This window comes from Chanodichthys erythropterus, chromosome 21 (assembly GCF_024489055.1).
Source record: "Chanodichthys erythropterus isolate Z2021 chromosome 21, ASM2448905v1, whole genome shotgun sequence".
Taxonomy (NCBI): Eukaryota; Metazoa; Chordata; class Actinopteri; order Cypriniformes; family Xenocyprididae; genus Chanodichthys; species Chanodichthys erythropterus.
Genome location: NC_090241.1, coordinates 11,120,058 through 11,132,646, shown reverse-complemented (window position 1 = coordinate 11,132,646; position 12,589 = coordinate 11,120,058). Strand labels below are relative to the sequence as shown.

The window sequence follows — 12,589 nt, the reverse complement described above, 5'->3', positions numbered from 1 at the left end:
CCTATTACAGCACCCATATATAAGCTCTTCAGTATTATCAGCAGCTATTGCATTCTCAGGAGCTAATTACCCTCCTCCATCCCCAGCTCCTCCTCTCTTCAGTCAGGATTGGCCTTATGATTCCCCCGAATAAAACTAATTCTATGAAATATGTGTACATTTTAAATTATTGACATGAATTATATCTGCATATATTGGTTCTGATCTGTTTACCCTAGGGGGGGTTATTGCTGCTCTCCCTCTTCTTATCCATGCTAGGCTGCATGGATGCACAGGGAGTTCTTGCCCAGAACAGAACCATACCGCCAATACAAACTCTATGTAATTATCAATCATATTTGACGATAGTGGACCTGACAGAAATGCACCTAAAATCATAGAAACTGGGCAAAAAAATGACCCGTATCTTGATTTTATATTTATAATAATATAAATATATAAATATAAATATACCTATCACACGAGCAAGAGTGTTCGCTTTCGCACTATTGTAAATGTGATATTGATTTTATACAACACTACAGTTTGATGAACAAGAAGTTAATATTAACTTACATTTTAGACACACTATTGTCAATATTGTATGTTATTGCTCTATTTTGCAAATGAAAATGATTCCAAACAAAGTCGCAGCAGAACCATTGCAAACAATTTTATTATGTGAGAAGAAAAAGAGTGGAGTGGTATAAAAGACATGAAACTAACATGAAATCAGTTGCCTGAGATAAAGATTGATTAAACAGTTTATCGTCATTATACAAAAATATGTGATCACAGAATGCAGTGATTTGACCGTTTACAATCAAGTATCCCAAAGAGCCATGTTATAAATATAATATTATCTTATCTCTTCATCTAGAATATGATTCATGTGTTTTCCTACAGCAGGTTGAGTGTGGAGTCGCGGCACAGCAGCAGGCGAGGGATGATGGGGACATGCGGCCTGCAGCAGCTGACTCAGCCAGCGAGTCTCTCTCTGAGACCTCTGAACCTGGGCAGGTCAAACAGACTGATGCAGAGGAGACTCGACCTCAGAGTGCCGTCAGTGGTGCTGCTGACTTGCAGATGGGCAGCAGCACCGAACGCTCATCTGATCATACGTCCCCTCCCAAAACACCCTCCGCTGCCAGCCTGGCCGAATCCGTGCAGTCTGCCACACACAGTGAGTGTCACAAGACAAACCTAAGAACTAACCTCAGAATTTTTTTCAGAGATCATGGGGCCTAATTTATTAAGACATCCTACATCTGCTTTTTCATAAGTGCCACCTGCTGTATTTTCATGCAGCTGGTGGATTGGCTAAAATTTTTCGCCAGAACAGAAATTTTCCGTTTGAGGCCAAAATGGTTTTGAAATTCATTGACCAAAACCATGACATTTCTCTGACACATTATCATATCTGCAAACTTTTCTAAAAAAAAAAAAAAAAAAAGCTGCCACATTGTATTAATGGATTATCAGGGTAACCGCTATATTTCTGCTATTCCATAATATCCAATATCCTGCTATAAGAGAGTGTAATTGCATTTTTATTAAAGCTAATGTGCATTTTAAAAATCTAAACAATTAGGAGAAGATAAGAATGGTATACATTTTATTAGTGCAGATCTTATAAATGAGGCCCCTGGTTGTTTAGTTAGATTCTAAAAATGAAGTTAATAAAAGCTTTATTTCCTGTTGCTTTCAGGCAGTGGGAAACTGCGGCCCAGTCGAGTTCAGAGTGTCGTCTCCAGTCAGGGTAGCCTGGACTCAGACATGCTAGGTGAGACTTTACCGAACAGACATGTTCACACTCACATTTGCATCACAATCATCATTCCTCATGGTCCGTCTCCTCTATGCTGTTTGTGTTTCAGGTTATGATGGTGGCAGCAGTGATTCAGAGTGTGAAGGACCTACTATGAATGAGCAGGAGAGACAGATGCCGCTCATGCCTGATTTCTGGCTCATCATCAGAATTCATCAGGACAGAGTGGAAGTTTTCTCCCATGCCAGGTACTGCTGCAGAGACACGCTCATACTCAGCATGCAGGTTATGAAATTCACATTCAGAAAGTACAAAATTCAAACAAAAATCAGCAAAATTATGGTTTGACAGTTTTTAAATGAATCAACAGGAAGTAGGGCTGGGCGATATATCGAATGCTTTTGTCACGCGCATTTCGTCAGTAAAGCCGGTTCCCTGATTACAGCTAAATCGCCATCACGTGCTTCAAATGGAGCGGCATTTAATAGACAGAGCCGTAGTTCACTGACAAGCCACGCAATATCGCGTTCAATATTGACAGCGATTCATATCGATATTGAACGTGATATTGCGTGGCTTGTCAGTGAACTACGGCTCTGTCTATTAAATGCCGCTCCATTTGAAAGCAGGTGATGGCGATTTAGCGGCAATCAGGGAACTGGCTTTACTGACGAAATGCGCGTGACAAAAGCATTCGATATATCGCCCAGCCCTAACAGGAAGTGATTTGCAAGGCAAGCATCAATGTTATTATTGCTCATACTTGGTTACTTGCCACTTATTAAACATCAACACAGTCTCATCGATTGTTGTAGGAACATGAATGATTGTGGCTTGTTGAGGAGTTTGCTGTTACTTTTCTAAAATAAAAAAATATATATATTTATCAAAATAAATGGTAAAATGTATTGATTATTTAATAATGATTAATTAAGTAATTTAACTTATTTATAAATTATTATATATATATATATATATATATTATATGAAGAGTTTCGTTGCAAAACGAGAACTCCGTTTTTAACATTTTTGTCAAAACATGTTTATTATTATGTTATCATGTTATTATTTTGTTTTATGGTGCTACTTAGCTGTATTTAAGTTATGAAGGTTTAAATCAAAACAAACCAACTGCAGTTGAATTGATATTAATTGGAATGCACAACCAAAAAACAAGATCTTTATCTTGTTTTGCAACGAAACTCTTCATATATATATATATATATATATATATAATATTTTTTTTTTTTTTTTTTTTTAATGTTGACTTCAATGCTGTTATGCAATTTATTATAATAAAAAATTAAGAAACGATATCAAAGCAATTTTTGGAAAGGTTTTCAGTTCCTATTTGTGTAAACTGCCAAAAAATGTGCCTCAAGTTTTTGTTGTCCTTGTAAGTTTTCAGCTTATAATGAGTTTGTGTTCAACTGTGTTCTAAATATATAAAGCATACAAATGAGCAGCATGTCTGTTTGTAGTGCTTAAAATGCAAACTTTAGTTTTCCCCAGACATGCAAACAAAACTGAGTTTTGCATTTTCCTGCTGAGACTGTTAAAACACTTTGTACTGTTTGAGTCTTGTGAATCTTAAACATTGTGTTGCTAGGAGTTTTAACAGAGCGAAAGACGAGGAAGAGGAAGAGATTCCAGAATACCTACGTCTTCATCAGCTGGTGGTGAGAAGGATTGGAGAAATGTGTCGAATAGTCAACCAGGTAAAGAACAGCCTAGTCTTTTCATTATCAACGTAAAGTCTGGCCCACTTTGTAGCTTATTCTAGCAAGACTGGCCACTTACTGAGAAAGTCCCACTATCTCTGGTTCATCACCCCAGATCCTCTACCACTGTTTTCCACTTTGCTGCTCTTTAACCTCTCAATGACTTTCTCCACAGCGCCTCCTTCTACAAGACCTGCATGATAGTCATGTATGCCATTCTCTCCTGGTTGCTGAGAGTGAAGAGGACATCTGGAAGCATGAATCGCTCTACCGGCCAAGGATGACCAACTCTGATGGTACAGAACTCAGCCGGATGACTGACACACACTCTTTCTATGAGCCAAGGCCATATACATGTCGGCAGCCTCATTGACATGAAGATTGCCATTTAGAAAATGTATTTCTTTCACTTATCACTTAGATTTATCTATTTTTAAAAGGAAAAACATATTAGAAAATCATCATAATGTTTCCAAATATCTTAATCTATAAAAAAAACAACATTGCTCAGACCCCAAACCCTGCTCCAGATCCATATCCATATCTATTTACACATTAGTGCTGTCAATCGATTAAAATATTAGATACAACATAAAGACAGTATATTTTAAATATTTGAATTAACAGTTAGGAAATATACAGAAATTGAATAAAGTCATCAAACACAGACTTCACTGCATAAATTATACATTAAATATAGATTAATCCTTATTAAAGCTACAAAAACTATTCAGTCTAGAGCAGTGAGTGATTTTCTCTTTGTCTTTTGTTCTTTAATTTACATTAATGGCAGACATCACAGCAGCAGGTTTATTAGGCTGCTGTCACTTTAATATCTGAAGCACACAACACGGATCTGACACACATCCAATGTCCTCACAGCTTTTTATGGTCATTTAAGACTTTATTTAACTCATTTAAGACATTTACTTACCAGGTGGGTATTTTGGCATAATTTTTGTGAGTTTTTGTCCGATCAACTAGAAAGAGAACTGAATGTGGCTGGCGCTCTGAAGCAGCTTTCTGTGTGCATGAGTCGTGTGTGTCTGTCACACAGACAGGAGATTCACAGACAGCATGCCAGTACAGATTTAAGATCTTTTTTTGCAACTTATCGTGCTTGAAGGGTTTAATAGCACTTGACTGAATGATAGCGTGATCATATAATGTAATGCTAGGCTAGTCAAAACACCTCCTTTTACCCCAGAGTGTTAATGCTTTTTAAAAAAAAGCTCCAGGTTTGATGTGCTTGTTCGTAGAGCTGCACAATTTGTCCAACATTTTTATAATTATTATAAGTGATTATATATTTAATTATGATTATTATTACTAAATGCTCATTTAAATGCTTTAAAATGAAAAAACGAAAGATCCGCACTCGTTCGTGTCTTCTTAATAAATTAATGATTTATTTTTTATTATGCAAGCTTATTAGGCAAGCATTGAAACATTGATTGAACCCCCCCAAAAAAAGAGTGCAGTGATTGTCTTTTTCAAATAAAAATATTAAACTATAAAAGAAGTATTACTGTAAAAGTACAATACTATATGTATGCCTTTAATGTCTTCATTTTCAAACGTTAAAACATTAAGCTTTTATTTTGGCTGAAAACTGCAGGGAGACTTCTATTTTGTTGACAACATGTGGTTTATGAGCACTTGTTATTACAGGTTTGGGAAAATGGTAGGCACATGTTGCATTCCCAAATGCACCTTAGAAGCGACCCAAACTCTGAAACATAATTTATTTAATTAAATAACAACCGTAACGCAATAATCGCACAAAGCCATATCGCAAGTTCAATTTTAATTAATCATGCAGCCCCATACCATGTGTGTGGCTTTGTTTAAATGAAATCTGATGATATTGTTGCACTCTTGATATGCAGTAAAAGTAAATAACCCCAGATGATGCTGCTGTAAAATGGAGCACAATTTACGCTAATACAAACAAACACACAGACTTAAAAAAGCCTGCTGGGAAGGTCAATTCAAGGGTAGTGATAATGAGACAGCAGTGTGAGTCTGAGCACCTGCCTCATCGACTACAATTTTATAACTGTTGTTTAGCATGAATTACTGCACTAATGTCCTAATATGGCCTGTTGTTCTGCCTCAGACTGTGTAAATTAATTTGATATGGTCGACCATAGAGATGAACGTTCAAATGCTTCATTTGTATCGTACAACTTTAGGTGCTCTGCGGGCCTGTTGAGTTCAGATAATCCTGCTAATCTCTTTTGTTATGAAATTGTTAAGATGAAAGTCTCATCCCCATAATTGCACCTTTCTCCGCCCCAGACTACAACGCTGACGAAAGCTATCAGCCGCGGGACTACCTTGCCGCCACTATGCAGTTCATACCGGGTTACTTTGCCTGTGATGTGGTCTGGAGCACTGTTATTTATATTCACCCTCGGCTCAAAATGGGGCCCAACATGGGCGTGTCCCGAGGTGAGTGACATCTCAGTGGACCAATCAGGTGGTTCCTCATTAAGAAAAACTGGTAAGCTTGAACCCTAAGATGATTTCTTTTCTCTGATTCTTTCAGCTATCCAGGCTCTGCGCTCCGTTCTAAATGCCTTTTGTGTGGTCAACCGCAAAAACATGTTTGTCTATCAGGAGCGCACCACCAAATCTGTGTTCTACCTCCGGTGAGTCAGAAGCTCTGCATGTCTATATATTATTGACTGACCAGTATGGGTTTTTTAGCAGATGATGATGTTGACATCTGAAGAACATAGTAAACATGGGTAAACCGCTATTGTAAAAACATCTTCCACATAAGTAAATGAACCCTAATTGCAGTCCCCATTGTTTTGTGCCAGATTAATCCAGCTCTGTTTGCGAAATAAATTCTGTCTCATTTAAAATTATATTGTTCCCTTAAAGGTGCCATCGAACGTTTTTTTTAAAGATGTAATATAAGTCTAAGGTGTCCCCTGAATGTGTCTGTGAAGTTTCAGCTCAAAATACCTCATAGATTTTTTTAAATAATTTTTTTAACTGCCTATTTTGGGGCATCATTAAATATGCACCGATTCAGGCTGCGCGGCCCCTTTAATTCCTCACGCTCCCTGCCCCTGGAGCTCGTGCTTGCCTTAAACAGCATAAACACAGTTCACACAGCTAATATAACCCTCAAAATGGATCTTTACAAATTGTTTGTCATGCATGCTGCATGCATACATCAGATCATGTGAGTATATTATTTATTTGGATGTTTACATTTGATTATGAATGAGTTTGATAGTGTTCCGTGGCTAACGGGCTAAAGAGAGATTTATAAAGAATGAAGTTGTGTTTATAAATTATACAGAATGCAAGTGTTTAATAATGAAAATAGCGACGGCTCTTGTCTCTGTGAATACAGTAATAAACGATGGTAACTTTAACCACATTTAACAGTACATTAGCAACATGCTAACGAAACATTTAGAAAGACAATTTACAAATAATACTAAAAATAACATGGATCATGTCAGTTATTATTGCTTCCTCTGCAATTTTTCGCTATTGTCTTTGCTTGCTTACCTAGTCTGATGATTCAGCTGTGCAGATCCAGACGTTAATACTGGCTTGTCTAATGCCTTGAACGAGCTGGCATATGCAAATATTGGGGTCATACATATTAATGATCCAGACTGTTGCATAACAGTCGCTGTTATGTTGAGATTCGCCTCAAGCAATGGAGTTTGAAACTCAATGTATGTCTTTTCCATGTACTGAACTCTTGTTATTCAACTATGCCAAGATAAATTAAATTTTCCTTTCGATGGCACCTTTTAAATAGCCTGAATGTAATTAGATACTTTTAGTTTGTGAATTGTAGTTTTTGTAGTTACTTGTAGTTTGTGAAGCTGCTATTTCCAAGTAACTTCACTAAATGTTGATGGTTGCTATTCTGTCTGTACACATGCACATTACAATTTATTACAATACATTACAATACACTTGCATGCATTTACATAAAAACATACAAAATAGCTTTCATTTTTTTCACAGTATTTATCTCAAAACTAATTAAAAGCAGAAAATGTGCTGATATATCTGTCTGCCACTGCCTATAAAATATACCTACAACTTCTCCATCTGTGGCTTCTCTCTTTCAGTCTCACTATAATCTACTGTAAGGCCCTGTTTACACCTGGTAATAAGATGCATTTTGGTCGATTGGATCATAAATCGTATTCAACTAGATTACTTTGTTGAGTCACTCTTGTGGTCAAATGTGTTCAAACAGTCACAAAAGACTGCCTACACTCCGCCTACTGACCTAACACGTAAACATTATGGGAAGTGCGCTATCCAGACAGGATTTAAACTTTGACGGCTGAAGACCCAAGTTTGGTTTGAAGATTAGAAACGAAAGCTGATGCTCTACATGCTTTCCTTCGTCTCTGGCTTATTTTGAAAAAGCCCATACATTTACCTATCCATAGACCCCCCCCCCCAAAAAAAAATAAATCAGGACAGAAGTGGTCGAAAGTGGACAAAAGACTGATTAAAACACCAGGTGTAAATGGAATGTGTCTCCCTTGTCCACCTGTGATCCGATCGACCAAAATGCATCTTAATACCAGGTGTAAACGGGGCCTGTGATCGCTAGAATGAATTTGAATTCTTTTCATGAGCTTGACCTTCTTGTCCCATCTGTCTGTCCCCACAGACTCTCAGAGACATCTCAGGCAGGGAAGTACAGTGATTTGGATGGAAACATGCACATGCGCTCCGTCGGTCTGGCCCGCAGCCAGGAGCCGCTGGGCTCTGAGGACCTCGCGGTAACATTCACATACTGTCGCTTCTCATTACGCTTTAGGATACCAGAGCCCTCAGGAGCCATTAGGACTCCAATCCCCTTCTGGAGTGAATGATTTACCTGCTGCTTGCAAAAGACTGACCTGTCCTTGTGTTTTCTTCATATATGAGGCTCATCCTGATGGGATGAGCAATAGAAGATCTGAGCAATTATGTGTTTATCACCTGGAAAACAGGTGTAGAATGTGCTCCCATGTGCCTGATGTGATGTGTGTAAGTATGTGATCACATGTATCTTGTGTTCATAGGGATCACGCTCATCTCTGGAAGGCTCAAGGCCGGTTGGACTGGTGGACAAACACATTTTACTGCTGGTGCATGGCGTGGGGACTGCAGGTGAGAGAGAGGGACAGATAAATGTATGAAAACGGTGAGACGAAACAAAAGATGAAGTGAAGTGCAGTGTTTCTGTGAGGGATATTACAGGCAACAAGCTTGTTTTAGCATTGATATTGCGATGTGCGCATCCGCGGTAGTCACATGGTAGGTGTCACTTTTCGTATGTGCGATGTCTAGTGTAGGGATCGTTAATGATCTGTATGGACCAGAAACCATGGTTCAAAATTAATTTGCAATGTTTGACCATCATACAATGAAAATTTATCATTTGCATGTGTTTTAGTTCTTTTTAGTTTAAACATTCAAGCGTTTTTTAAAACTTTTGAGTGCAAGGTGTAAAAGAGAGCTCAGTTCTGAACGTGCGGCTGTTTTCTGAACATACCTTTCTCTACAGCATCTATTTGTGCCTAAATGGACACATACATGCAAAAAAAGTCAAAATGCATGTTTATGCGAGTATGCTCATAAACAGTTGGGGGGTGTCTGTGTATGTATTACACACAATACCATTCAAGTACCAAGTAAATGCTGTTCTGTTGAAATTTCTATTCTTTAAAAAATCCTGGAAAAAAATTTATCAGTTTCCACAAAAATTTGAAGCAGCACAACTGTTTTCAACATCAATAATAATCAGAAATGTTGAGCAGCAAATCAGAATATTAGAATGATTTCTGTATGATCATGTGACACTGAATTTTCAGCATCATTACTCCAGTCTTCAGCTTTGATCACAGGAATAAATCAACAAATTATCAAATAAATGCAGCCTTGGTGAGCAGAAGAGATCTCCTTCTGAAACATTAAAATATCTTACTGACCCCAAACTTTTTTTTATTTATATATATTCTGTGTAAAATATAAATTGTCAAGTGTGCCAAAACTTTTGTCTGGAGGTGTGTTGAACATGCAGCAAAGATTTAGATAAGTAAAAGAAAAGGCATTCATTTTGTGAAGATTTTTTTTTTTTTTTTTTTTTTAAGTAGGACAGAAAACGGCATAGATTTTTAACAGTCAAGCTCTCAGGACTCTCCAACAGCAGTACTATCAGAAGCTGACAGGAGGCGCTGTTGCTCTGCACCCGTCCTGCTGATATTTGGCTATAAGTCATTTCTTTCCTGTAAATGTTTTACTTCACTCCCAAAGTGTAACCATACAAATCTTGTCTCATCAGTTTATTTTTAAATGCATATTTGTAATTTGTTGGGACTTTTCTTTCTTTAGCAAGCCGTTTTGAGGGATGTCAGCACCTCCTAGGGAGACTTTTTTTTTTTTTATAAATCGAAAGTCAATATGAAATGGCTTCCAGTCTGTGAACTAATTTGCTTACATAATGTGACATATTTCCAAGTGAGATATTATGTTTTGTGATTAACAGGTCCAGAGATCACTGATGAATTAGTGAAGGTATTGAGGAAGCGCTTGGACGAGGCCACGCTGGACATTATTACGGTCATGCTGGTCAGGAACTGCAAACTGACTCCTGCAGATGTGGAGGTGATTTCTCTTTCTCTGTCTCATCCACCATCTCTCTTGTTTTAAGTCTTTTTTCTATTTCTAACTTGTTCTTTACCACAGTTTGGTGTAAAACAGATTAAGCAAATCATATTTGCCTTCTCTATGCAGAGACAGACATTTGTGGGGAAAAAAGGCACAAAAGTATCATAAAATAAAACTCATGCTCTGTATTTCAAGTCTTCTGAAGCCATCTAATACCTTTTTGCTTTTTTCTAATTTCTGAATTAGAAAACATTGCTTTGGATCAAAGTTTGTAATGTTGTGATTCATCTCAGAGCGAGTTGAATCAGAACTTTTTAAATATCACTGAAATGCCTTCAGAAGCAAAGCCGCTGAAAATGTGGTCGCTGTTTCTCTCTCTATACATCAGAAGGTCAGTTTCCGTCTGTGGGCGGTCAGCGGGCGTGTCGTCTGAGATTAATGGTTGGATAATAGACTGTGGATGTGATTTGTGTTGATTACACACAATTTTTTCAGTTCTGGTCTTTCTTTTTGGTATCAGTTCATTCAGCCTCCCGGCTCTCCGGCGACAGAAGTGATGGAGTTCTGCCTGCCTCAGTACTGTGTGCCGTGGATCCAGGCGGTGGCTCACTACCTCCGCCAGAACCTCCTCATCTTCCTTCACATCCCCAAATACACTGACAGCAACATCGAGCACCACTTCAAGGTACCCTCCATCTGATCCCGACATTATTCGGACCACTCAGATTAGGGTTGTCAAAAGTACCAACTTCGGTACCAAGTCAGTACTGAAATGTTAAGAATGTGACTATACCAGCATTTCCCCCTAGCATTTTGAGCACTGTTGAGTGGATTCTTAAACACCTCTGATTGGCCATTCTGTTCACTCGCTCAACAGATACGTTTGTGATTGGCTACAATCATCAACGCTTCAAAAACATGTTGTAAATAGACAATGTTGACGCTCTTCACCGAGGTCTTACACAGATACAGATGGAAGCATTTGAAAGCAGGCATCTATCACAGTGTTGATTTCGTTGACAAATAATTTTCGTCATAATTTACGTCAACAACATTTTTTCATGGACGAAAACGAGACGATGACTAAATAAAAATGCATTTTGAATGACTAAAACTATGACTAAAATCTACTCTCATTTTCATCAACGAATAAAAACGAGACGAAAATGATAGAGAGGGACGATTTGGGAAGATATCCAGTCAGGACTGCTGTCCTGTGTGGAAGATGCGCACATTTGAAGTGTAACATGCTGATCTAACCACGGGAAAACTGTTGCGCGCTCTACAGGCTCGCCCAGCAGCACTTCAGACTGCTTCGCAATTAATGAATAGTGAACACTTATGCCAAGCGATTGCTTACAAGCTAATGTTGATAGTTCATAATGAACTACTGTATCTTCTGTCACAGGAAGGAAAGACTACGAATATTATTTGACACATTATTCAATATATTTTACAAGTATAAGGGTTATTATATTTAAACCTAAAAAAAAAAAAAAAAAAAAAAAAAAATATATATATATATATATATATATATATATATATATATATATATATATATATATATATATATATATATATATATATATATAAAATATATAATATATAAAAATACACACTACTCAAAAAAATCGATCTGGTCAGTTGAGTAGCAGAGGGTTGTTAATCAGTTTCAGCTGCTTTGTTGTTAATGAAATTAACAACAGGTGCACTAGATGGGCAAGAATGTGACGACCCCCAAAACAGGAATGGTTTGGTTTTACAGGTGGAGGCCACTGACATTTTTTTTCCCTGTTCCTCTTTTCTGACTGTTTTTCACTAGTTTTGCATTTGGGTAGGGTCAGTGTCACTACTGGTAGCATGAAGCGATACCTGGACCCTACAGAGGTTGCACAGGCAGTCCAACTCCTCCAGGATGGCACATCAATACATGCCATTGCCAGAAGGTGTGCTGTTCCTCCCAGCACAGTCTCAAGAGCATGGATGAGATTCCAGGAGACAAGCAGTTACTCTAGGAGAGCTGGGCAGGGCCTTAACCCATCAGCAGGACCGGTATCTGCTCCTTTGTGCAAGGAGGAACAGGATGAGTACTGCCAGAGCCCTACAAAATGACCTCCAGCAGGCCACTGGTGTGAATGTCTCTGACCAAACAATCAGAAACTTCATGAGGGTGGCCTGAGGGCCCAACGTCCTCTAGTGGGCCCTGTGCTCACTGCCTTGTACCGTGGAGCTCGATTGGCATTTGCCATTGAACACCGATTTCACAGATGAGAGCAGTTTCACCCTGAGCACATGTGACAGACATGAAAGGGTCTGGAGAAGCCGTGGAGAATGTTATGCTGCCTATCATTTAGCATGACTGGTTTGGTGGTGGGTCAGTGATGGTCTGGGGAGGCAGATCCATGGAGGGATGCACAGACCACTACAGGCTAGACCATGACACCCTGACTGCCATTAGGTATTGGGA

The 12,589-nt window shown here is 38.3% G+C and overlaps 1 protein-coding gene across 13 annotated transcripts in view; it reads left to right on the top strand.

The window, feature by feature from the left end:
- The window catches only part of szt2 (SZT2 subunit of KICSTOR complex), a 110,335-nt gene that overhangs the window by 38,977 nt on the left and 58,769 nt on the right, over positions 1 to 12,589 (top strand). For all 13 annotated transcript variants that reach the window (XM_067374430.1, XM_067374431.1, XM_067374429.1 and 10 more), the window contains 11 exons: positions 886 to 1,162; positions 1,688 to 1,762; positions 1,857 to 1,995; positions 3,357 to 3,465; positions 3,644 to 3,764; positions 5,770 to 5,922; positions 6,020 to 6,122; positions 8,138 to 8,249; positions 8,535 to 8,622; positions 10,001 to 10,119; positions 10,643 to 10,807. In XM_067374430.1, the coding sequence (XP_067230531.1) occupies positions 886 to 1,162; positions 1,688 to 1,762; positions 1,857 to 1,995; positions 3,357 to 3,465; positions 3,644 to 3,764; positions 5,770 to 5,922; positions 6,020 to 6,122; positions 8,138 to 8,249; positions 8,535 to 8,622; positions 10,001 to 10,119; positions 10,643 to 10,807 (1,461 nt within the window). The remainder of the gene's footprint in view (positions 1 to 885; positions 1,163 to 1,687; positions 1,763 to 1,856; positions 1,996 to 3,356; positions 3,466 to 3,643; positions 3,765 to 5,769; positions 5,923 to 6,019; positions 6,123 to 8,137; positions 8,250 to 8,534; positions 8,623 to 10,000; positions 10,120 to 10,642; positions 10,808 to 12,589) is intronic.